The following is a 26,928-nucleotide window of genomic DNA, read 5'->3' as shown; positions in this document are numbered from 1 at the left end:
AAAACCTTGCTTCTAAATTAACCCAGCAGCTGGCCATAAGAAAGGCTCTATCTCTTCTTGTCACCTCTTACATTTTGCTAATGATTCCATTTCTACAGAGTGGATTTTAATCTTCCCTGGCAGGCCTTTATATTCTGTTTTGTTTGGAGGAGACTTGAGTTTGAATCCTCAGTCTAGGTCCAGTTGCAGTGTGATATCTTCCTCCCCAAGGACATTTAGGAATTATGAGGACAGACGCAAGGCTGCCTAGTCCCTGCACCTATCCACCAGTTTAAATTTACAGCCCTGCCTTCTGTCTGGCTCTACCTTCAGGAAATGACAGACAAGCTACAATGAAGAGTGGCAAGAGGATGGTACATCTAGACATTTAGCAATCACTACCTCCAAATACTCCTTCACAGTGTACTTGTAGATACTCTGCACTCTTCTCCAGGGGTTTTACCAGATGTAGCTTGCCTTTCATTGCTTGCAAGAACTATTTTGTTGTTTCTCAAGCAGCAGAAGCCAACTCAGTTCCCTTTCCTATTCTTTTCATGCTGTCTCTCAGTATTTCCTGGGATGCAAGTGTGAATATGCATAGGACTGGGGGAAGCTGCCATCAGTGACTCTGAAAGAGCAGCAGAGGGAGTGTGTGGTATCTCTTAGAAAACCCAGGAGAGTTTCTTGACAGAAAAGAAGAGAATTTAAAAATCATGGTTGGGGTTTCTGAAAGTGCTCCAAGTCCCACTGAAACTCAGTAGTATATGGGAGCCTGAAGTGATTCCCTTTGGGTGTTTAAAAAATCCCAAACTATCTGGGTAAAACCTGTACTCCAAAAAAATCAGTGAGAATTTTGCCATGCACAACTTGAGACAGGGGGTTGAGGGGAAAGCAGAACGTCAACCATGTATATTTTAAGCATTGAACAGAGATTGAACTCCAGATTGAACAGAGTTCAGCTATTAAGTTACAGAGCTGTTGACATTTTCCTTACAATTATGTTTGTGAGCACGTTAACTCTCTGTATGCGTTTTTCTGGGTGTAAAGAGAAATGATAAACAATCCAGTAATCAAAGAGCTGTGTTATCTGGCTACAATCTTGAAAAGAAATCATCTCAACACAAGGTATATCCCTGATGTGAACAGGGAACTGTTGTTTACCCTGGTTCCAGAATATTAGGACTAGGGGGCACCCACTGAAATTAGTAGGTGACAGGTTTAAAACTAACCAGAGAAAGTACTTTTTTATGCAGTGCGTAGTTAACTTGTGGAATTCATTGGCACAGGAGGTGGTAGAGACTGATACCATAGCCAGGTTCAGAAAGGGACTAGACAGATCCATTGATAGTAGATTGATTAATGGCTATTGAACAGAACAGTTGGAGATGTTTCCTCTAGCATCTCTAAGCCTATAATGGCGGGTGTCAGGGAGGGCATTGAATAGGGGATACAGATCACTCTAGTTCAGAGGTGCTCACCCTGTGGCCTGAAGGCCAAATCCAGCCTGCAGCACCATGCTACTCAGAGTGCAGGGCTTCCCATGGGTTTACAAATGTGGCAGCGGGGATGTGATGGCACCGCTCTCCTGCTGCCAAATTTCCAGACCCATGGGGAGCCCTGTGCCCTGCACACTGGATCAGGCACCCAGTCCCAGCACACAGGGCTGGGTGGAGGTGCTGCTGGGACCCTAGGGCCCAATTTAAATGCACAAGGGCAGCACCAGGCCCCAGAGCCCAATCCTGGTGTGGAGGGATGAGAGGGGGAGGATGCTAGGCCCCTGGGTCTAATCCTGGCACATGAGTGGGAGGGAATGATACTGAGCATTTGGGATCCAATCCAGGGGCAGGAGGGGTTGGCACTGAGTCCTTGGGCCCCAATTCCCCAGGGCGCAATCCTGGTGCTTAGGGCAAAGGGGGGCAGTGCCAGGGCCGTAGGGCCTAATCTCAGCACGTGAAACAGGGAGAAGACAGCATTGGGCTTCTGGTACCCAATCCTGGCACATGGGAGTGGAAGGGGTGGTGCTGGGCCCCCAGGGCCCAGTTTTGGCACACAGATTTTGATCCAGCCACGTGGCACACTTGCACTCATCTGACCTGTGGAGTAAGAGGAGGAGTACCCTGGCTCTAGAGATACCTGGTTCAGTGTTCTCCCTGTATAGCATCTACTTTTGCCATTGTTGGAGACAGAAGCTGGATTCCATGGGACCATTGGTCTGACTCAATATGTCATTTATGTAAATAGAGGAGCATGTAGGACACGTGTGTTCCATTACTAGTTCTAATTTATTCAGTACCCGGGCACCTTTGTTACAAATTTTGCAATTTTGTAGACTTTGCTGTTGAAGATGTAGTTAATAACTGTGCAGAGACAAGATGCAATGTGTACTGTTACAAATGTTTACACAAAGTAATTAGGCAAAGCTGTTGAGTCCTTAAGTTTGTGCCTCAAAGAATTTACATACTAGATGTGGTTTGTAGTTATGCACTATTAATGTAGCCTCATATGTAAACATTCATTCTTGATTTTAGTACCCAGCAAATGGAAAAAGATAACAATGACATCACTGTAAATATATTTGTGTTTGCTCAGACTAAACGTATTGTCAAGCTACCGGAGACTGAAACTAATATATCAGAGTTCACACACCTTTCTGTACTGCCTTCTCCAACTCCTCATTTGTTTTCTCTTTTTTTGAAAAGTGGAGGTTAAATTTGAACAGAAGTCAACAGTTCAGTCATAAAGCAGGAAATCTGGGCCAAGTTTCAATTACAGCAGATGAATATTTCAGCTATCCAATAGATAATCTTAAAAGGCTAGTAAAAAAGCTGCTTACTGGAGAGAAAAAAATCAGTGGGGCTCAAGAAATGAGTCCAAAAGATTGGTGTTCTGATTCTGGTTTACTCCACAGCCACTTGTCACTATGCCAGCATTGTCAGGGGACTTCAACATGGGTAATGGCTGAATTATACTTCATTAAGTTTCCTTTAGACTAGGGGTGGGCAAAATCCAGCCTGTGGGGCTGAATCTGGCCAGCAGTGGACTTCATTTCGCAGCAGCCCTTGCCCATGTGGCTGGGGCCAGTTTCCATGGAAACCCCAGCAGCAGCCCCCCAGCCAGGGTTTCCTTGGAGACCAGCCTCAGCATCACTGGTAGGGCAGGGAGCTGCTTCAGGGCTGGGCTGGGATCTTGCAGTGGTGGCAGCATGACCCGGAGCCAGGGCAGAACCACGATCTGCAGCCTGCGTGCTCCAGGCTGGGGCGTGCAGGCAGTGGATGCTCTGCCCTGGCTCCAGACCACGCTGTCACCGCTTGAAGATCCCAGCTCAGCCCCAGAGCTGCGCACCTTGCCAGTGCTGCTGGGGCCAGTCTCCACAGAAACATGAGCCCCTTGCTATCACAGCTGGCTGCTGCTGAGGTCTCCAAGGAAACAGGCCCAAGCCACTCAGGTAGGGGCTGCTGGGAAATGGAGTCCAGCCAGATCCACCATTTTGCCCACCCCTGCTTTCTCAGAACAGATCAAAGGGGCCTTAGGGTAAACAAGACTCTGCCTTGGAGTCACTGAATATGCTGGAAATGAGCCTTTTGTAGCAGAGAGCAATAATTATAAAACTTGCCAATGCTTTTGTTTTTCTTTTTAAACCAAGGGATGTCCTGCCATTCACCTTGAAATTGCCTCATGCTATTGCAGCAGCCAAAACAGAGGCTGAACTTGAAGATATTGCTCAGCTGGGACTGAGTAAGTATGATTAACTGCATAGGCTTAGTTTCTTGTACCATTCCATCAAGGCCAGGAAAATAATCTCGACAACAGATATTGGTAAACAGCTACCCAGGTTACATTTTAAAAAGTTGTTCTTGTTATCAGAAGTGTAAAAGTCTGGTTATTCTCAACTGGTAGTATTCCAGGTGTCCTGCTTCTGCACTGATTAAGCTCTCTGTAATGTGCTTGACTGCACAGCTGCTATTTGTTCTCTATGTGTATGCATCCTGACCCACAGAACATGTGGAGCTGATCCAAACTCAGTCCCACCACTAAGAGATGAAGGTTTGGTGCAGCCCATCTTTCACTGTAGGTTAGAGCAGTGGGGGCCAACCTTTTTGGCAGGCATGCCACAAATTTTCCTCACACCCTCCCCAAATGTCGCTTCAGTCCTTTTCCCTTACCTGATGTGCTGCTCATCTTTCTGCTCCTTGCCCAATCTGCTGCTCTGCTTTCAGCTCCACACCTGATCTGCTGCTCCATTTTCTGCTCTCTGCCCTATTTGCTACTGTAATGCCTGTTCCCTCCCCAGTCTGCCATGTGGCACACCCAGAGACTGCTCATACCACTTGTAGCACCCATGCTGCAGGTTAGCCAATAGCCATTTCTGAGTTAAAGTATATGCAGATGAATTAAAAACAGCAGATGCAGGCTTGTGCAACACAGGTCTTAGTTTGGTAGATTGCTGTAATTGTTGGGAGAGTTTGGGAACTGTGGGTCATTTTGAGCCAAATTCCATACTGGGATTGCATGTTTATGTTAGGAAAATTTTCAACACTGTTAAGAGGTGTTTTGACACAAGCACAAGTAGGGGATATACATGGGCATATTGGCATAAGGGGGGTTTCCAAGTAGAAGAAAAATGCCTAGGCATCTCTCTTGAAAATGCCACTTCCTCTAACTAACCAAATACAGGCTTGTTGCAGAATGTGCCCAGAGCCCACAGTCTATGCAAAATTCAAATATGTGCCTGTAACCAATGTAATGTTGAGCAACTCCTGCTAAGTGCTGAGTGGCCTCATTTCCTTTGAAAGTCAGTGGGAACTAAGGGACACTAGGTAGCTTCTAGGATATGGTTTCTGCACCAGATTCACTAAGGGCATATTTTGTCCCCAGACATTTGTCTATGTAGCAAAATAAGACTCTAAGAGAAGGGCCTGCAAAGCGATAGATTCATAGCTATTAGGGTCAGAAGGGACCTCAGTAGGTCATCGAGTCCAACACCCTGCCCTGGGCAGGAAGGAGTGCTGGGGTCAGACAACCCCAGCTAGGTGTTTGTCTAGTCTCCTCTTGAAGACCCCCAGGGTTGGGGAGAGTACCACCTCCCTTGGAAGCCCATTCCAGATTCTGGCAACGCTTACTGTGAAGTTCTTTCTAATGTCCAACCTAACTCTGCTGTCTGTCAATTTGTGCTTGCTGTTCCTAGTTACTCCAGGGGGTGCCCTAGTAAATATTGCATCTCTTATTCCTTGCTGCCCTCCCCTGATGAATGTATAGGCAGCCACAAGATCACCTCTCAGCCTTCTCTTGTGAAGGGTGAAGAGATCTAGGTCCCTCAGTCTCTCCTCATAGGGCCTTGCCTGCAGGCCTCTGACCATAGGAGTGACCTCCTCTGAACCCTCTCAAGATTCTCTGCATCCCTCTTGAAGTGCGACGCCCAAAACTGGACGCAGTACTCCAACTGCTGCCTGACCAGTGTCGCATAGAGGGGAAGCATCACCTCCCTGGACCTGTTCGTCATGCATCTGCTAATGTATGATAAAGTGCAGTTAGCCTTGTTGATCACTCTGTCACACTGACAACTCATGTTCATCTTGGAGTCGACCATGACTCCAAGATCCCTTTCTGCTGCTGTGCTGCTGAGGTCATCCCCCAGCCTGTAAGTGTGTTGGTGGTTCTTTTTGCCCAGGTGCAGCATTTTGCACTTGTCTTTGTTGAACTGCATCCTATTTCGTTCTACCCATTTTTCCAACCTGTCCAGATCCGCCTGGATCTGTTCCCTAACCTCTGTGTGTTAATTTTGCCTCATAATTTGGTATCATCTGCGAACTTGGATAGGGTGCTCTCCACACCCTTGTCCAAGACACTGATGAAGACATTGAATAGCACCAGTCCAAGGACAGAACCTTGTGGGACTCCACTGCCCACATCTTTCCAGGTCAAAATCAACCCATCCACCACCACTCTCTGGGTGCAACCCCTAAGCCAATTTGCCACCCACCTGACTGTGGAATCACAGCCTGTCAGTTTATTTACCAGAACAGAATGAGATACTGTATCGAAGGCATTCTTAAAGTCTAGGTAGATGACATCTACCTCGACTCCTGCGTCTAAGCATTTTGTGACCTGATCATAAAAGGAAACAAGGTTAATCAGGCAGGATCTACCTGCAGTGAACCTGTGCTGATTTCCTTTCAGCATTATTTCCCCTGCTGGGCTCCCACAAATGTGATCCTTAATGATTTTTTCCAGAGTTTTCCCAAGGATAAAGGTTGGGAAGCTGGCCTATAATTTCCTGGTTCCTCTCCTCCCCTTCTTGAAAATAGGGACCACAGTGGCCCTTTTCCAGTCCTCTGGGACCTGACCAGAGCACCATGAGTGCTTGAACAGCCGTGCCAGTGGCTCTGCTATGAAACTAGCCAATTCCTTCAGCACCCTTGGATGAAGTTTGTCCAGGCCCGCTGATCTGAACACATCCAGCCCCTCCAAGTGCCCCTTCACTGAGTCTGCGCTAACAGTTGATGGGCTGCTGTCCCTCCTGTGTCTATCTATGATCCAATTGGGAGATTTGTTTTGGTCTGTGTTTAGGAATACAGATGCAGAGAACTCATTGAAGAGCTCAACTTTGTCCCCCCTCTCTGTCTCTGCCATACGATATTACTGTATAACAAGCCCTGTAGATCAGGCATTGGCAACCATTTGCCACCATGGCTAATGCTTGTGACCTAGCCTCCTGCTGCAGGATGCAATCTCTGCATACCCCAAGCTATCTAGGTTTACCTTCACTGCCAACCCTTGGCCCCTCTGGAATGAAGGGAAGCACAAGACAGAGGTAGGTAGTGCTGTGGAGGGGGATGCTGAGGAGGGGATGGGCAGCATGGGACAGTTTCATGTCACCCTAATTCCCCATCCACCCCAGGTTGGGTTGGACTTTTTCAGGTGGATGCAGCCCATGGGCTGTAGGTTTTCATCTCCTGTTGTAGATGATAATATATTGCATTTACTTTGCTGTAGTAATTCTGATAATTCGGAATTCATGTTAAGGTTTTTACCTTTAAGGTTTGTGGAAGAGAAAAGAATATTGTCTTTTGCCTTGATTATCTTCAAGGTTAAGTGAATGGAAGTTTAGATTGACATGGGCTGCAGCCTGACTATGAAACAAGCAGTCTCTTGAGTGCTAAGATGTTAGTCAGGCCAGTGCACCCCAAAAAAGAGCATGGTCAACTGGAATGGGGCGTGGCTGGCATCAAGCACTAGGGTCTCACTATCCAAAGATTATATAAATTCTACTGTTCAGTCATTCCCCCCCATCTTCCCTCTCCAGAGACATTATGCTTGTCTTGGTCCAGTGCAGATGAAGGAGCACCCTTGCTGGGGCTCTGTAAGCCCTGGCTGACCCTGGCTGAATTTGGGTCCTGGATTTTTACAACTAATATTTCTCAAACTTGAGGGGAGGAAAGCCTGGTTGTTAGATGTGACCTTGAGGCCTGGGAGGGCCAGGCTTAGTTCCATGTACCACCAAAGCCTTTCTGTGTGACCTTGGTAAGTCATTTAGGGTGAGGATCACAAAGAACATTGGCAGAATTTAGGCACCTTAGTTCAAAAGAACAATTCACAGAGACACCATCCAATTCAGTTAGGTACCTGAGACTCCCTATCTGCCTGCATTGTTGCCGGAAACCTACCTAGGTAGCTAAAGTTCAACTACTGCATGTACCCAGAAGTGCTATTATCTTGGCTGAACTAAGTGCTTGAGGACCTATCTCCCACCTAGGTTTAGGGGGAGTTACACACATCCCTGTGTGGATGTGTCCAGTCCTACTGGGCTGGACTTAATGTCCTGGGAGGATACGGCCCATGATAGGTGAGCTTGGCACTCTGCTACAAAGGAATCAGAATGAGCAATAGAACATCATCATGCCACTGTGGTTGACAGTAGGAGGGAACATAGACACCAACTTGCCCTGGCACATCTCCTGAACCCTACATGTGGAAACTGATTTCCAGTATCAGTAGTAGTCACACTTGAATATGAGTGACAGCCATTCAGTCATTTAAGTCATACATGTGAGTTCTTGGAGGGACCTGACCACACCGTCTTGCTCTGAGCATACATAACCCTGACTGACAGTTGTGAGTGCAGTACCTACAGCCACTCTTATTTAATAACACAGTCTGAAATGGAGGTAGAGATACTCACCCTTTATGTAAGTGCTATGTAGTTACTTTGGGCTGAGTGCTTCACTGTTGTGGTAGTCAAGCAGAAGAATGCTAAATACTTGGAGCCTAATTCAGGGCTGTCCAACCATGTGGACATCCCGTGGTTCCTCACCACCATGTGGGTTGCCCCCCCCACCCCACCCCCTGCCTGCTGCATGCCCAGTATGGTTTTGCTTGGTCCCTCATTACTTCAGGCTGCCCAGCCTTCCCCTGGCCCACACCACAGCACAGGCAGTCCAGCTCCCCCCTTCCAGCTGTGCAGGCAGACCTCCTCTGCAGCACAGACAACCTCCCCTTCCCCACTTGCTGCACATGTAGCACTCACTCCTGCCCTGTACAAGCCACATGCACCACCCATCTGCAATGAGGGCAGCCTTGTCTCCGTCCTTTGCCATGCACACAGCTCTGACATTCCAGTGCTTTCCCAGTTGCCAGGGCAGGAACAACATGTGGGGGAGTGGGAGCCCACAAACCACATGCTAGCCCTTCAGCAGCCGCATGTAGCCCATGGTCTGATTCAGTGGAGTCTGTGGGGTTGCTGTGGGAGCAGTTGTCCAGTTTCTGTAGATGTTTTACTACCAGGTGTTTTACTGAAGATGAGGGGACTTTTGTTAAAACTTGTCAAGTTAGTAAAAGCTTTCCATACTCTTTTTTTTTTTTGCACATTTAATTGGTTTATGAGCTGCTTAGTATCTAAAACCTTGAGCAAATTGTGCAACTCTTACATACTCAGAACTGCAGCCAGAACGACACTTAAAGAGACCTGAGTACTTGAACCAGTATAACTAAGGACTGTATCTGCCAAAGGGACAAGACCTGATTCATCCACCTTGTGCTTAGCTTGCTTACTTGCTTTTTCTCTAAATGTGAAATGCTGTTTTTTATTTCCAAAAAGTAAAGCTACAGTAGTAGTTCTGGTGGTTTCAGTAAGAGCTAGCTGAGTGACACCACTGAGAATCTGGCTCGTAGTTATTTAATCAACACATTGGGTATTAGCTTATGTCTATTTCAGTCTCAAAACAGTAATAATGTGTACCCTACAGTGATTGTTCCTTTCTTTATATCCCAGTTTACTTGCAAACTTAGCTGCATAGATTGTTACGGTGATTTGCATTGGCCTAGTTATATATAAATGCAATGGTTGAATAGCTGTAGCCTGACTGTATAGTGTGCAGCTATGCCGGGTATTTTTTATGAGGCTCATTAAGAAATCTTAGAAATGAAAGCTGGCCTTGATTTCACCATGCTTCGGGATGAAAATATTGAGTTGAATGATCTGAAAGCCAACTGCATAATATTTGCATTCTTATGTTAACACAATAATGATTTTCAGATTTTTGGAGCTCTCCGGCTAACAACAAACCCCAAAATCCTTCACCTCCCCATAGGCCTCTGCCCTCAGACAGCACTTACAAAGAGTCACGTCAGCTCTGCCTTATAAATGGAGTGCATTCTATAAGAACCAGAACGCCTTCGGAGCTGGAGTGTAGCCAGACCAACGGAGCCTTGTGTTTTATTAATCCTCTCTTCTTAAAAGTGCACAGCCAGGATGTTAGTGGAAGTTTGAAAAGGCAGAGCCCAAGAACTCAAGATGTGAATGGCACAGAGAGGCCTCGCTCTCCCCCACCCAGACCGCCACCACCATCTATTAATAGCCTCCTCACAAGTCCGCAACTTTCCAGGACTATAAAGCAGGCGAGCATGTCAGAAGCAGTCAACCATAACAAATATAGGAACTCGGATTTGCTGCAGAAGAAACCAACCCCTATTCCGCCTCCCCGGCTGAAGAAGCAGGCTGTTAGCTCAGAAGTGGAAGGTAATGCAAAGACCTCGGCAGTAATCCGACCTAGCCATAACTCAGTGCATGGGTCAGAAGCTGCTAGCGTTCCAGGTGAAGCCCCGCCTGAGCACAGTTTAGCAGCTTGCAAAAAAACCTTGGCTACAAACTCTGAGTCACAAGTACAGTGGAATGGAGGCAGGCAGAGACTGAGTGACATGAGCATTTCCACCTCCTCATCAGACTCGCTGGATTTTGATCGGAGCATGCCTCTGTTTGGCTATGAAGGGGACACGAACAGTAGCCTGGAGGACTTTGAAGGAGAGAGTGACCAGGAGACCATGGCACCCCCTTTGAAGCCAAAAAAGAAAAGGAGCAGTTCCTTTGTTCTCCCCAAGATTGTGAAATCCCAACTTCGGAAAGTAAGTGGAGTTTTTAGTTCCTTCATGACCCCTGAGAAGAGGATGATCAAGAAAATTGCAGAAATGTCCCAGGACAAACGTACTTATTTTGGGTGCCTGGTTCAGGACTATATCAGCTTTCTCCAGGAAAATAAGGAATGCCATGTTTCCAGTACAGACATGCTGCAAACTGTTCGGCAGTTCATGACACAGGTTAAGAACTATTTGTCCCAGAGCTCTGAACTGGACCCCCCGATTGAATCACTGATTCCTGAGGACCAAATAGGTAAGAGAACATGCTTTCTGTGTTGGTAGGGCATACACAAAATACTTTTAATCTGTGGTCACTGTCTTTGTGCCAGTTTGAGGGGACTTGTTTTCCATAGAAAACCTCTAGGCACATACCTTTTCTTAAGCCTGGAGGCAATAACTCTTAAAAACCCTGTTAAAATGAAAGCTGCTATTGAGATATGTGCTTAAAAATAATAATAATGGTGAATGTTGAACTTAATTTGTAAATGAGTAAGTAACTTTTTAAAATGCAGTGCTGAAATGTCACCCACTGACACTACTGTATTTCCCCATATTATGTGGAAATGTTTATTTTTAAATAAAATGGGCTGCACATAAGTTAGTCGCATATTGCAATCATAAAATATGAACGTACTGCAAATGAACAACAGATGAGGGAATAGGAGACATTTCATAACAACTTAGTACCAAAGTCTGTCTCATTCACTCTTAGTGTGCAACACTGCTCCTACTTGCTGTTGTGATCTAAACAAGAGATTCTTATGAAAAAGGAGAGGGAGATGCTAATCTCTGGATTTCTTTGGTTCTCTGTTACATGTCTATAACTATTTTATCAGTATCTGCAGATGATGGGTATGTCTGAATGCCTATATTTTACTCACAGAAGGGGATTTGTGTATTCACAAAAGTGAAATAGTTGCCACTGTATAAAAATCTCCACTGTTCCTCAGTTTTGATGCATCTCCACAGTATTAGTAGAAGAGTTTAGAAGCTACGTTTACGGGATAAACATCCCTGAGGGCAAAATACTTTCCTCATGAGCTCATCTGAGTCTTAATTTACTTGTTTTCCACCCCCTCCCCCCACCAAGAACCCAGTGTCCCAACAATTTGGCCAATGTAAAATTAGCAGATATTTCTTTCATTGGATATAGTTAGTGATTTTTGTGTTGAAATGTTGGCACTTTAAGTAAGAGGAACTTTTCCACTGTATTTCTCTGTTGGTCAACAATAAGGAAATGAGGCTAACCGAGGAAATAATGTACTGTGTTTAGTTTAATCACAATTCTCTTTGACGATACTGATTACTTTAGTTAGTTAAAAAATATAATGTGGACATTTCATGTAACACAAGGTGAAACTTGCAGTGTTATTGCTTTTTGGCTTCATTCCATTATTATTTTTCTTGTGCTGCTTTATAATGTTGAAGGTTTGACAAGGAAAAATAAAGCTGCTTTTCTTGGAGTTTAGCTAAAATTCTGGTTTGACTTGCACTGCTTATGTCAAGGATGTGGTTTAATCCAGCCTGTGGGTCTCCAGAGGTTGTTAAAATGATGCTTGCTTTTGACTGTCAAGTAACTTCAACCAGCTGAGATTGTAGAGCATTGTAACTAAATAGCATTGATTTTTCTTTAGCAGCTGAGAGTCTGACTGTCCAATTACCTGGATTTAATTTCTACAGTGAGGTAGCTTAAGCAAATGGGTAACTTATTATATTTGAACTGTCTGCTGCTTTGTGCCACTTCTGGAGCCTAAAAACAACCATGGCAGAGCAAGAACATCAAATGTTGCTGACCTAAGCAGATAGCTATGTGGCAGACAAAGTTAGTCATCCCACATAGAAAAACCTTTTTACAATAGAACAAAGGCTAACCTCCTCTGTCAGCAAGTGTTTTACTTCACTGCTTCAGTATTGAGTTGCAACCAGAGTTTTCGTTACAGATTAAATGTTAATTAAGCCTTTCTTTTCCATTTATGCTGTTAGACAAGGTTTCTTACTCTGGGTACATCTGACTTGCTTATGAGTTTACAATACCTTCTGGCATGTTACAAAAATATTCACATAGTGTCCATCAGAGACAATTCCGTGGCTGTGAGGATGGCAAACAAGTAGTAGTATTCAGAAGCTCTGATCTTTACAAAGGTACAGTTGTGTGCCAGGCCCTGTACAAACAGAGATCAATATTCTGCCTAGCTTAAGGACTTTACAGATTTAGAGCCACAGGCACAGCTATGTCCACTGGGAGGTCTTGTGAAGAGGGCAAGCAGTGTTTGCACAACTCCACTTCCGTGAGGGTAGGGCAGCTTCAGGGTGCAGCTGTGAATGCTGGATATAGAGATGCTCTGAGTCATCACATCTTTGGCCACCTTGGCCTCCTTGGACAACTCTATCCACTAGCCCAGGAGTGTCAACTCATCTGGTTCTGCAGACCAAATGAGTGACGCTAAGCCAGTTCAGGCCAGATGAGTGGTGCCGGCCAGTTCAAACCCATAGAGCGGCCCTGCATGCCAGATAAAGCATGTGTCCTGGAGTGACTGGAGTGGACACAACATGGTCCTGCTTAGGTGACTCTGGAAACATGCTGCATGCTGAAACTGGCATGGAGTAAGCCCTCTATGTGGTGTGATCCCAGTGTGGCTGGAATTGGTACTGTGTGCCATGTGCTGAGCCATCCAGCATAGCCTGCATGCTGCTTTTTCTTCATCATCTTCATCTTCTTCTGTCCTGTCTGAGATTGTTGATGACAGGTATTTAACAACATTTGCAGATTCATTAGAATCTGACATGGCCACAATGTGAGTGACCCTGGATGCTGCCTGTAGGTCAACTTTGAGACCCATAGACAACACAAGGGGCTGGATGAATGAGCTTTGTGGGCCATATCTTTGACACCCCTGCACTAGCCAATTCCTATTCCCCCCGAGTGGATCATTTGCTGTAGGCAGCTCATTCGTCTGCAGCCAGATGCCCTTTTTTTTTTAACTGGTTGTACCACGTTCTGGGTAATCTAGGCTGGTGGTATGAGCCAGGGTTTAGTGAAACCCAAAATATTCAGGTATCTGAGCTCCAGTTTTCAAGAGCTCTATTTAATCACGTGGGTGAGTTGTGTTCTCTTGCTTTGTTCACTTCACAGACTCTTGAAAACAAAAGTCCTTGTAGTGAGTGGATCTTTGTTTCCTAGAAGGGGTCAGATCAAATAGTTTAACTTCTGCCAAATCATCAAAAGAATGTGCCCTAGTCTGCCTAATTGTTCCTGACAGGTGCAGCTTAATCTTGGTGCTGTCAACTGTTAACTGTTCCTGAAACAACAGATTTCCCATGGTAAAGACAGGGCAGGATTAGGATTCAGGAGAGAATGCATATGTACTCTTCATCAGCATCAGTGGGGAAATGGAGAAGATTTGTGAAATGCCAAGAGGAATTAGATACCCAAATTCCGTCAGTTTTCCAGAGGAGGCAAGGGCTTGATTTACTTTTGTTCCTTTAAAAAATCCTCTTCATAAATTAGGGAATTAGTTCTTTCTGGTCTCTCTTGTTAGGCTATTAAAAAGTGGAGAAGTATGTTTTTATGTTTGTGGGCAGTAAATTAGTTAAAGTATGTTGGAATCTCCAAGGAAGTGGAAGACTGGGGTAATTAAAACCCCATTGAATTTCAGTGGAAGTTGGGCATCTAACGTGTTTAGGCCACATTTGAAACTCATAACCTGATTGTCTTGTTTTATTATTTAAGCCTCCATAGAAACTATAGTGCAAAGAGTTGTCCGCATCTAGATTTATACACCCAAATAGAGATTGGGATTGAATCAGAAAAATCCAGGTCAAGTACAAACTGCGTTGACGTGTATGTAGATTGCAGATGTAGACCTCTTTGTTCATATTTCATAATTTTTTCTGGCCACGGGTAAAAAAAGAGTCAGTGCTGTTGTTTTGTTAGTGCCACAGAGAGGAATGTGAATACTTGCTGAAGTAAGTTGTGGATAGAATGGATCCAACCCCTTGACCTCCAGCCTGAGCCTTAAAATGACAAATGCTCCAAGAAGTGCCTAGTTGTAATACAAACAGATAATGAAGTTTTGAAGGCATTGAGGAAGGAAAGTGCCTGAATATAAAGTAGACTACTTGTCTGTTATGCTTTGCATGTATATTTTAATCCAGGGCCTATTAATATCATGGAGAATGACCAGTCTCTCCATCCAGGGCATTCTTTGTCACAGGCTCTTAGAATCACATCATGAATCATAGATACTTAGGGTTAGGAGGGACTTCAAGAGGTCGTCTAGTTCAACCCCCTTCTACATTGAGGCATGATCAAGTATATCTAGACCATCTCTGACAAATGTTTGCCTAACCTGTATTTTAAAAAGCCCACTGAAGGAAATTCCACAGAGTCCCTAGGCAGCCTTTTCCAGTGTTTAACTGTCTATATAATTAGAAGGCTTTTCCTAATGTCTAAATGCTGCTACTTTTTTTTTCTGTGAATTAAACCAAACACTAGTTATGCAACCCACAATGACCACAGAGAGCATTCAGTCACTGTCGCCTTTGTGGCAGTGCAGATATCAGAAGATTTATCAAGTCCCTTCCTCAGACTTTTCTTTTTGAGACTAAATAAACTTCATTCCTTCAACCTTACTTTCTAGGCCATATTTTCAAAATCTCTTGTCTTTCCTGTTGTTCCTTTCTATGCTCTCTCCCATTTATCTGTGGGCGCATCTACATGTGCTATTAATGCGTAGCAATAAACTCTGGTGCATATTGCACTAACATTTATTGCTCCTCAGTGGGGCATTTGAACATGCTCCCGGGACCATAGCACACTGAGCTGGGTTGGAGAAGTGCTGACTGGCAGAGAGCCTGTGGGGTCAGCCTGCCAGTTCGGGGCTGTTCCAACCCAGCCCAGTGTACTGCAGCGGGGCTGGCTGGGGCACAAGGGTGTTCCAGTGCGGGGTAGCTGGCAGGAAACCCCTGCACTGAAGGATCCTCGTGCCCCAGCCAGCTTGGTCAGCATCTACACGTACATTGCTGCACACAAAAAACCACTGCGGCAGGATAGTATTTGTATTAAATTAATCCTGCTGCAGAGTTTATTCATTTCCTGCCAGGGTAGTATTTGTATTAACAAGTATCCCTGCTGTGGAGTTTATTCATTTTCTGCTGTGTAATAGGGCCACATGTTTAGACACTGAGATGTTTACTGCGGAGCTAACTGGGCAACTTCGCAGTAAACATCTTGTGTAGATGCACCCTGTATGTCCTTAATTTGCTGAGCCCTAGACAATACATTATCTGAGACCTCATACCAGCACCAAGTACAGCAAAATAATCACTTCCTATGTCTTACATATGGTATTCCTGTTAATATATCCCCAAAAGAGATTTGCTCTTTTTGTAACAGCAGTATATCGCTGACTCATTTTCACAATAAACCCCAACTCCTTTTCTGCAGTGTCAGTGTGTAGTCAGTTATTCCATTTCCTATTTAAGCATTTGATTTCTCTTTTCAAAGTACAGAATTCTGCATTTGCCTTATTGTATTTACTCAAATATAAAAAAGGGTTTTTCCCTCCCCAATCAACATGGGGGGTGGGTGGGAAAGCTCCTCGTCTTATATTTGTATACAAAGAAACATATTGTCTATAGATTGTAAGGGGCTGGAATCTAATTCATAGATTGCACGGGGCTGGAAGGGATCTTGCAAGATCATTGGGTCCAGCCCCCTGCAGTAGGCAGGAAAGACAACTGGATCAGGTGACCCCAGTGAAGTGACCATCCAGTCTCCTTTTGAAGACTTCCAGGGTAGGCGATTGCACCACCTCTGGAAGGAGCTTATTCCACAGTCTGGACACTCTGACTGTGAAGAATTTTTTCCTAGTGTTAAACCTGAAACAGTCTTCCAGGAGTTTGTGGCCATTACTCCTGGTTTTCCCCAAAGGTTCCCTGGTGAACAGTTGTTCGCCGAGCCCTTGATGTATTCCCCTGACGTAGCAGTAAGCAGCTACCAAGTCCCTTCTCAGCCTTCTCTTTTTTAGGCTGAAGAGGCCCAAGTCCCTCAGCCTTTCCTCCTATGACTTGCCTTGCAAGTTTCTGATTGTACAGGTGGCTCTTCTCTGGACTCTCTCAAGGTTTTCCATGTCCTTGTTAAAGTGTGGTGACCAGAATTGGATGCAGTACTGCAGCTGTGGTCTCACCGATGCTGAGTAAAGTGAAAGAATCACTTCCTTGGTTTTGCTTGAGGTGCATCGGTTAATGCATGCCAGAGTATTGTTTGCCCTGCTTGCTACAGCATCGCACTGACGGCTCATGTTCATACTAAGGTCTAGTACTACCCCTAGGTCCCTTTCAGTCATGGTGCTGGTCAGTTTGGTGCCACCAAGCCTGTAAGTATGTTGGGGGTTGTTTTTCCCGAGATGGAGCACTTTACACTTCTCAATATTGAACTTCATCTGGTTCCAGTCAGCCAAACTTGCCAGCCTTTCTAGGTCTGCATGTATCTCCAGCCTATCTCCAAGCATGAGCACACTCCACCATAACTTGGTGTAATCCACAAACTTGGCCAGTGAGCTCTTCACCCCCACATCCAAATCGTTGATAAAGATCTTGAAAAGCAGTGGACCAAGCTCAGACCCCTGAGGGACACCACTGGCCACTTCTCGCCAGGACAACACAGATTCATTCATTAGAACTCTCTAGGTCCTACCTCGCAGCCAGCTTCCTACCCACCGAACTGTCAAGCAATTAAACCTGCAATCCTACAATTTTTCCATGAGAACATCATGGGATACCAGATCAAAGGCCTTTTGGAAGTCTTGGTATACAATGTTGATCTCTTTTCTCTTATCCAGGTGGTGAGTTACCTGGTCATTTAAGGAGATGAGATTGGTAAGACAAGACCTTCCAATGATGAAGCCATGCTGGCTGTCGTTCAGAATCCTACCTTCTGCAACCATATCACACATAGACTCCTTGATGAATTTTTCCAGGATTTTCCCTGGGATAGAAGTTAGGCTAATTGGCCTATAATTGCCTGGGTCCTCTCTCCTCCCCTTAAGTAACCCCAGCCAGATGCCTGCCTAATCTCTTCTTGAACACCTCCAAGGTAGGGGAAAGCACCACCTCCCTTGGAAGCCCATTCCATATTTTGGCAACCCTCACCATAAAGAATTTCTTTCTTATGTCCAATCTAAATCTATTCTCCTTCAGTTTGTAGCCATTATTTCTGGTAACCCCAAGGGGTGCCCTGGTAAACAGAGTTCCCTCTATTCCCTGCTGACCCCCGCCCCCCCCTCCCAATGAGTTTGTAGGCAGCCACAAGATCACCTCTCAGCCTTCTCTTGCGGAGGCTGAAAAGATTCAGGTCCCTCAGTCTGTCTTCATATAGGGTCTTACCTGCAGGCCCTCAACCATATGAGTAGCCCTCTTCTGAACCCTCTCAAGGTTGTCCACGTCTCTCTTCAAGTGTGGTGCCCAAAATGACGCAGTACTCCATCTGTGGCCTCACCAGTACCACATAGAGGGGAATTATCACTTCCCTAGACCTGCTTGTGGTGCACCTACTGATGCAAGAGAGAGTGCAGTTAGCCTTGCTTATTACCTCAGCACACTAGCGGCTCATGTACATTTTTGCGTCAACCAGGACTCTGAGATCTCTTTCCATTGTTGTGGTACTCAGAATGGTACCCCCCAGTCTATAGGTGTGTTGGAGATTCTTTCTTCCTAGGTACAGTGCCTTGCATCTATCCTTGTTATATTGCATCCTATTCTGATCTGCCCACTTCCCCAGTCTGTCCAAATCTGCCTGAATTCGCTCCCTGCCCTCCAGCGTGTTAACTGTACCCCATAGTTTAGTGTCGTCTGTGAATTTGGACAAGGTGCTTTCAACACCTTCATCCAAATCACTGATGAAGATATTAAAAAGCAGTGGTCCAAGGACAGAGCCTTGGGGGACACCACTACCCATATCTCTCCAGGGAGAAACTGACCCATCCACCACCACTCTCTGGGTGCGTCCATGAGCCATTTTTTCACCCACCTTACTGTGAAAAAATCCGCATCACACCTATTCAGTTTGCTCATAAGTATTGAATGCAACACTGTGTCAAAAGTCTTTTTAAAATCCAGGTAAATATGGGCACAACATTGGCCCATTGACATTCTTGAACATGGGCACAACACTGGCTCTCTTTCAGTCTTCAGGGACCTCCCCTGAGTGCCATGAGTTTTAGAAGAGTTTCGCCAGAGGTCCTGTGATGACTTCGGCCAGGTCTTTCAGCACTCTTGGATAAAGTTCATCTGGTCCTGCTGACTTATAAATGTCTAATTTTCCTAACTTATCATGCAACAGATCAGCGTCAACAGTAGGAAGGCGGTCATTCACACCCTGCCCATTCTGAACGTTATCTAGTAGGATTTTCTCCTTAGTCCAGTGAAATACTGAAGCAAAGTAGTCATTCAGGAGTTCAGTTTTCTCCTGAGTAACCAGCTGTCCTGAGTTGTTAAACAATGGCCACACACTTCCATTTGTTTTCCTCCTGTTCCCTATGTAGCTATAGAAGGACTCCTTATTGTTCTTGATTTCCATTGCTAGTTTAAATTCAGTCTTCACCTTAGCCTTTCTAATCTGCTCCCTAAAAGTGTGGGCTGTTGTTGTATAGTCCTCCTTGGGGACTGTCCCAAGCTTCCATTGTTTGTATGCCTCTTTCTTCTTTTTCAAGAAGACCGTGATATCCCTATTAAGCCAAGAGGGCTTACCAGCCCTTCTGCTACCTTTCCTCTGCATGGAAATTGACTTCTTTTGGGCTTCAAGAATCGTGTCCTTGAGGAATGACCATTCTTCATGCACTCCTTTTACCTTCAGTCCCTGCTTCTGCAGTTCTTCCCCTACTATTGCCCCGAGCCTGTTGAAATGCGCTTTTTTGAAATCCAAAACTTCAACTCTGCTAGCTGATTTGCCTGCCTTATGACAGATAGTGAATGTGATGGTTTTGTGGTCACCGTTGCTCAGACTACCCTCTATATTCAAGTCGCTCACTAGATCATTTCCTTTGGCCAAGACCAAGCCTAAGAGAGTGTTACCTCTGGTACCTCTATTATTTAGCTGCTGCCAAAAACAGCATGAGCTCAATAATGGAAACCAGCTATGAAGTTGCTTTAAATGTAGCCGACTCTGAGCGTTATAAAACACATGACCCATATTGGGCAACCATACTAATGGGAACCTACCACAAAGATAGTATAGCCCATCTGAATAAGATATATTTTAGTGCCCATTGAATTCAGTCCCTCTTGGCACTGACTCTTTTTTTCAAGTCATGGTAAACCACTACATTGAGTTAGTCCCAAGTCAGTTGACATACACAATGTTAATGTGCCTTAGCATGTCTGCACATGCATTAAGACGCTTAAGATATTTGCACCTAAATTTGATACCTGCTTTTGGAGGTATCAAATTTAGGTGTGAATAGCCTAAAATTGCCATTTTGAAGGTTCATTAAGGGACTCTACATGTATATCTGTGCTCTTAATGTGCCTTAAAAATGTATAATGCATCTTAGATTGGCACATGTAGACGTGTCCATAGTGATGTGTTACTGCGCAGTAGATTAGTTTACTGAGCAGTAAAGCATCTTGTGTAGATGTGGCCACTGGGTGGGAAAGGTACTACTAGGCACTGCTAAAAAGGTAGTTTGTCCTGTAGTGGGAGAACAGGACTGAGGTACAAGGTTTCTGTGTTTGTTTCCTGGCTGTTCCTCTGACTTGCTATATGACTTGGAACAAATCATGTAATTCCTTATTCCTCGCTTTCTTCTTCCTTGAGAAGAGATTCCATATCTCCCTCATCTATATTGTGAGCTTTAGTTAATGGCTTGTGGAAGCTTCCTCTGATGAAAGGCCTTATAGAGAAACAAAGTAACCATTTATTATGCCTGGTCTACTGAGTAGAGGAGGTGTAGCCATTCTGACCTAAATTTTACCTCTGATGTAGATTCACATTGTGTATTATCATCCTGCTGAACATGCAAGGTCCTGAGGAAAGTCCAAATTAGGTGAACATATGGTACAGTTTGCAGTAATCAAATCTTACATATTTCTTTCCCTGATATATCTGGGTAGTGCTTCTGTTTTCAGTCTCAAGAAATGCCATTCCAGCTGGCTACATGTTATGACAGTTCCTAGACTGGAAGCCTCTCTCCCAAAAACATTTTGTCATAAGGTACAAAAGCACTAGGGGTGATTTATAGAAAAGAATAGAGCACATGTATAAGTCTGGAGACTAAAAGATGTTCTCTGTGGAAGGGCAGTAACTAGAAGTTGGTTGCAAAGAAAGTTAAAAATTGAGAGCTTAGAGTAGTGAGTCTCAAAGGTGACTTGAGATCCTTTTGAAGGTGCCATGTGGTGCCACACAATGTTAGCACCGTTGGGTTTAGAAACAGGATTCACAAGATAAACCCAGAGATTTCACATACAAATCCATAGTTGTGGTCTGTCTGAGTTCTTTGTAACAGAAAATTTGCTGTATTATTTTTCTGTATTCAAACAAGAATGAAAACTAAGAGCTGGCATTTTCCAAAGGGTGCCTCAACTCTATCCAGGTGTGCCTCAAGTCTAAAAAATATTGAGAACCACTGGCTTAGAGAGGGACAAGGGAAGGTGAGAGTATGGTGTTCAAGGCAATGGGGACTGTAAAGAATTGGCAGAAGGCCATGGAAAGACACTTGCTTTGCCAAGTGCATTAAGCTGCCTGGATTCAGGTCTTTGCTTTGTTGCTTCTTTGCGGAGTTACAGAACATGTCAACACAGGATACAGATGTATTTCCACAAGCCACAGCGAAACTAACTAGCCATACGATTCATTTATCAAAGCACTTCCAGTTCCCATTTTGAGGCGGTGACTAAAATAGAAGTATTGCATAAGGAAAGTTGAATAAGACCTCATTAGAATTATGTACAACTTCTAAAATATGAAGTGTATATTTCAGGTGTTTTGTTTTTTGTTGGGTTTTTTTGTTGTTTTTTCTCAGTAACATGTCCTGGACATTTGGGGTAAGATTTTAGGAACACTTTAAGTTGGGCTTAGCTATTCTCTTCCCAAAATCAACTGGAGTTCTTTTGTGAGTTAGGTTACTGGTGAAGGTTTTTGATAGTCCTGCTCTCATTATCTCAGAAAAACACATATGACTATTAATTTAAGGCAGCCAAAGTTACCTGTGCAATGCCTTCTGCCAAGAACTAATGAAAGGCCACATCTCCAGATTGCAGATTTTCTCCTTTGTCACCTATGCAGCCTGGTCGAAACTTAGGAAATGACATGCGGGATCAGAATCAGGGTCCACCCAAGCCAGTATCCTGTCTCTGACAGTGGCTACCACCAGTCTCATCAGACGAAAATGTAAAAACCCTGCACCAGTATAGTCTGCTTTCATACTTGGCCTCATCTTGGTTTCTAGTACCATTTCTGCCAAGGCTTTGTTGAGTTGGGCCTTGAAAACCTCCAAGGATGGAGATTTCATCACCTCTCTAGGTAACCTGTTTCAATGCTTCACCACCCTCCTAGTGAGAGAGGTTTTCCTAATATCCAACCTAAACTTCCCTTGCTGCAACTTGAGACCATTGCTCCTTGTTCTGTCAGTAGGCTTCACTTTTTCCCATATCAAACTGAGCCATCAATGTCTCTTTGGAATTACATAAATAATTTCTGTCATATACATTCAGACATCATATAAAGATTTTTTTAATTTGAAAAAAGTTCCCCAGCTCCAGCAGGGCAAAGGCACAGCAGCAGCATTGGCACAAGAGCATGCGTCTTTTGAGACCATTCTAGACATTCAGTTTCTATTATAAGGGGGAGATGTGACCTTACTTCTTTCTTTTGCTCAGTTGATTTTTTTTAGCTGCTGGGCATGCATGTCTGCAGCAAAAAAATGAGGTGATATTACCCTTCAGCAGCAGCGAACTTCCAGCTGCTGATTCTGCATTGCTGCCTCTGCTTTTCCCCTCCCCACTTTTGGAGCCTCCAGAGCCAGAGCGGGATGGAGCCAGAGCCTCTGCAAGGAAGGTGCAAGGAGAGGGGAGAGTGCCCAGTGTGCAGTCCTGGATAATTGGACCTCTGAGGCCAAGTACAGTTATTGTCCATGTTCTACAAGCAAGCCAACTATACTGTTGTGGTTGCTGCTGCTGCAGCTAGGCTGACATCCTTAGGTTAGAACAGTATTGTTTGGCAGCGGAACTCGCTCTGTGTAGGCAGGTTGGTTAGGGGTTGCTTAGGATCACGCTTTGGTCACACCACAAGCAACAGCTAGCCTCTCCCTTTGTACAGCTGCAAACAAGCCAAGTTCCCTGAACAATTGAGGAACCTGGTTAAGTGCATTTCTGAGGCTCTGAAGGCTGAAGTGACTGTAACTAATGATTATTAGGAATTGTTTGGAGAGATTGCAGATATGGTGGCAAAGACAAAGAACACTCTTTTCACCTCCTGCACAGCCAAAGCCTGGGAATGAAAAAAACAAAAAAATCTTCCTAATGCCTCATTCATCCATAAAACCACATGATGTGTGAGACTGAGATCTGCTGAGGTAGAACAGAAACAGGGAGACACTAGCAGGACTGATGCAGGCTAGAGGAGGCAGAAGTAGATGCTTCTATGAGAGAGAGAGAGAGACACAGAACTTGGGCACTTGAGAATTAGGCACATGGGAAGGAAAAGAAGGGACCCAGTAAGTAAGTGAATGGGTGGGCGGTGTGAAAAAGAGGATCACCTCAGGTCTGGGTGCATGGGCTTGTGTACACAAGCATGGGATGAGATGAAGAGTGAAAGTAAACTTTGTGATTAGTTCTACCCCCACTCCCAAGATGGGCATTTCCCTCACTCTGTGAAAGGCAAAAAAGGCCTAAACAAAGCAGAGAATATAGAAATAGGCTGTGTGTATTTGGAAAAGAGAGAGAAACTGGAAAAAGACTGAGGTATTAAAATAAAAAGAGAAATAGGCTGTGGTTCAAAGGTATATTGATGAACAAGCGGAGGTTTTTATAAAATAAATAATCCTGGGATGAATGTGAGGTTGAAAAAAAAAAACCCTCTGAAATGATTCATAACCATATGCTCTGCCCAGGCTAGCTGTGTAACCACACAGCCTTGTATTGCTGCCCTCAGCACCTCTCCACTGTTTTTCTGCAATCGTTTGCAAATAGAGGACCCACTCCTTCAGCATAGTGAGTCAGACTCAGTCAGGATCTGTAGGTTAGGGGCCTGAGGTTGTAAGCTTTTCAGGGTAGGGGAGGCATGTCTGTGGTGGCGCAGAGCCCAGCAGAAAAGGTCCCCAGTTCTATTTGGAGCCTTTGGGAGTTTAGTGCAGTTTGGGATGAAAGCCATAGAATTTTGCATAGTCAACCTGCAAAACTATTAAGAAAGTATTTGGTTACTGTATTATAAGTAGTAATAATTACTAATAGTTACCAAATACTTTCTTAATGGTTTTGCAGGTTGGCTACTACTGTCATTGCCACAGGAAATCTATGGGAGTGGGATGAGAAGAGGGGAAGGAAGGCAATGTGGTCTGTGCAGCCATGATTTGGAGAGTAGAGATCCCAAAAGAGCTCTCTATTGAGATGGGATCCACACTTTAACATGCCAAGGATCCCTTGAGGAAGATAGTAAAAAGCCAAAGGTGTTGTCAGCATACCACATGAGCCTGCAGCTAAACAAAGAGCTTAGAGTTGATGACAAAGCTGTACCTAACTACCGCAGTGAAATCTGCGCCTGCACAAAATGAGTTTGGTTTTAATTGTCATTATAAAACCCAGAACCTGGCCAGGTCTGCAAACATTTTAGCAGAGCTGGGCCAAGTTTTAAGAAACCTGGCCTGATTTATAGCTTCCAATGGAAACTATTCAAAACTGTATGGCTTCCATCCCAAACCACACAAAAGTTTTGTGTGTTTTGCCTGTATTTTACTTTTGAGGTTTGAGGTCTAGTTGAGTCTGAAACTCAAAGCAAAGCTTAGAGTCCTAAGATCCTTGTTCATCAAATCCAAGAGAAAAGTTTACTGTGAACTCAAGCCATTCAAGTCTTGTACAGCTGATAGTCTGTTTTTATTTTATGTTTTTCATATCTACCACACTCATGAATTTAAATGAGATACAGATTCTGTGCTGACTTTTGTTTCCTTGTTGGCTGACATCTGGAAACTCAGTTTTATTCATACATAGGCTTTGGCGAATAGCTTCAGCTCCATTTTCTTTGTTGGCACATTCATACTAATTCTCTTCTGGCTGATGAAATCAAATGAGCTTGTATTTCCCCTTGCAGATGTGGTGCTGGAGAAGGCCATGCACAAGTGTATCCTGAAGCCCTTGAAGGGCCACATTGAAGCAATGCTGAAGGAGTTCCACACCGCGGATGGCTCTTGGAAACAGCTAAAGGAGAACCTGCAGCTGGTGCGGCAAAGAACTCCTCAGGAACTGGGCGTGTTTGTCCCAACACCGGACTTTGTGGACGTTGAAAAAATCAAAGTCAAGTTCATGACGATGCAGAAAATGTATTCACCTGAGAAGAAAGTCATGCTGCTGCTGAGAGTGTGCAAATTGATTTACACTGTCATGGAGAATAACTCAGGTACAATTCACGTTGGGTCTGGGCCTCTTTCTGTTTCAAAGCAGAGGCTCCTTTCACTGATGGGAGAGTAAGTCATTTGTCTCAGTATGTCTTCGAATCCCCTTTTCTTTTCTTTCCTTTGATCTGTTTTAATCGGCCTCTGTTCTTCAGAGCCACAGAGGGACTCTGCCACTCAGTCTCTTTTCTAACTTCTGTGCTGCTTCTGGCAGCACAGAGCCGAGATGCAGTGGGAAGATAAACAGACGTATGAACTGCAGGAGCAGCCCTTGGACTGACATCCCTAGTTAACTGTTGGCATCTGAAGCAGACATTGAGGTTGTTAGAAGGGTTGTCCTGTGGAGCATGAATTTGGCATTCCTAGTCTAAATAAATGTTTCCTGGAAATCCGAGCAGATGGGTTAGATGCATTCTTTGCTTCCCAGCGTAAATTAACGACATACATATAATACATACGCTTGAAAAGCACTTGTAATTGGAAGGTGACGAATAGAGCCATGATCCAGTACCTCTGGTTAACAATGTCTGCAAAGGTTCTAGTGTAAACACTTTTTCTTATGCTTTGGAGCAAAAATGACATTCCAACATCTACACTGTAACAAGTGTAAAGAAATGCTTCCTGGTGACCTTCAAGGCTAGATAGCAGAAAGGGGTTACAGACTGATAAGGGGCATATTTTGAATAGCTATGTAGAGTCTCAAAGTGGCATATGGTTAAATATGCTATGCCAAACAGTGAGAATGTGTGGGTGCAACTGTATTATCTTAGGCTGTATAGTCTTGTCATATACTAACTACCTCATTAAATCATGAGCTAAGGCAAGTGAAGCTTATGGATGAGAGACTTCCCAAGGCAAAGATAAGAGGTTAGTGGTATGGGTAGCACTTTTCCCTCTCAGTGAGCAGGGAATCTAGGTTCCAGCATTGCTGTTGGAAGCACCTTCCTGTTGATGTTAGCTAAACTGAATGATGAAGACTTGTGGCCATTAAGGATCTGATTTCACTTTTGCAAGAGTCAGGTCCAGTACCTGCCTAGGATATATTCTACCTGCTTAAATTCCTCCAGTTTAAATTAGATACAATAATTTTTACTTCCTGTTACAAAATACTGTCTGCTGTTGCTTCATATTGTTTTAAATATGTTACATTATTTTACATTATAGGAGTGGACTCATATAGAGAGGATGTAAGTTTTTCTGCATAATAAATATACTGAGCAGAAGGACAGTATCAGTAAATTACTGCAAGAGGGGGCAAAGATAGGATTGGATGAATGTCACCATGACTCCGGCATATGGCACCTTGGGGCCTCTAGATGCTAGTGTTAAATAAATTGTCATAGGGGATCTGCCAAAAGCAGCTAAGTATCCTTGTTTTAGCTTCAGCCAGCTAACAGACAGGATACCGAGAGGGTTGTTTTAGCTGCTGTAACTTAGAACATCCTTACATTGTTCTAAATTATGCTGAAGGCTAATTTGGCCTTGGTCTTGCTGGTTCTAAGCCACCTTCTCTCTGTCACCCTCCCTCCCAGGTCCTACTTTGAACACAGCTTTTAATGAAAATTTCAAGTGTTGGGAAACGCAGTGAATTATAGGTACAACATCACAGATAACACTTGCAGGCTTAACTCAGTAATATTTGTATCCATGATTCAGGAAAAGAAGGTGCAGTATAAGTGCATGAAGTGTTATGATTATTCCTATAATGTTACTTATAAGGTAGCTTACGAGTCCTGTATATTCAATGTTTTGGGCGTCTATACACATTCTCTGGAATGGAGGGGAGTGCACTTTAATTAGAGCAGCTCCAAGAGACTGTCTAATTAAAGTTCTTGCAGTGTCATGTTTATTCAGTGTCCTGTGCTTCAAAATGGTGGTGGGGGCACTTGTACTAAAGCTTGTCGAACGTAGTTAAAGCGCTCCCACTACCATTTTG

The 26,928-nt window shown here is 44.2% G+C and overlaps 1 protein-coding gene across 3 annotated transcripts in view; it reads left to right on the top strand.

Annotated features, from left to right (window-relative positions):
• Positions 1-26,928, top strand: part of RIN2 (Ras and Rab interactor 2) — a 159,066-nt gene that overhangs the window by 119,840 nt on the left and 12,298 nt on the right. For all 3 annotated transcript variants that reach the window (XM_059720253.1, XM_006265897.3, XM_059720254.1), the window contains exons 7-9: positions 3,623-3,714; positions 9,512-10,642; positions 24,692-24,997. In XM_059720253.1, the coding sequence (XP_059576236.1) occupies positions 3,623-3,714; positions 9,512-10,642; positions 24,692-24,997 (1,529 nt within the window). The remainder of the gene's footprint in view (positions 1-3,622; positions 3,715-9,511; positions 10,643-24,691; positions 24,998-26,928) is intronic.

This window comes from Alligator mississippiensis, chromosome 1 (assembly GCF_030867095.1).
Source record: "Alligator mississippiensis isolate rAllMis1 chromosome 1, rAllMis1, whole genome shotgun sequence".
In the NCBI taxonomy this organism is placed as follows: Eukaryota; Metazoa; Chordata; order Crocodylia; family Alligatoridae; genus Alligator; species Alligator mississippiensis.
The sequence above is the reverse complement of the archived record's forward strand: the minus strand, read 5'-3'. Positions and strand labels throughout refer to the sequence as shown.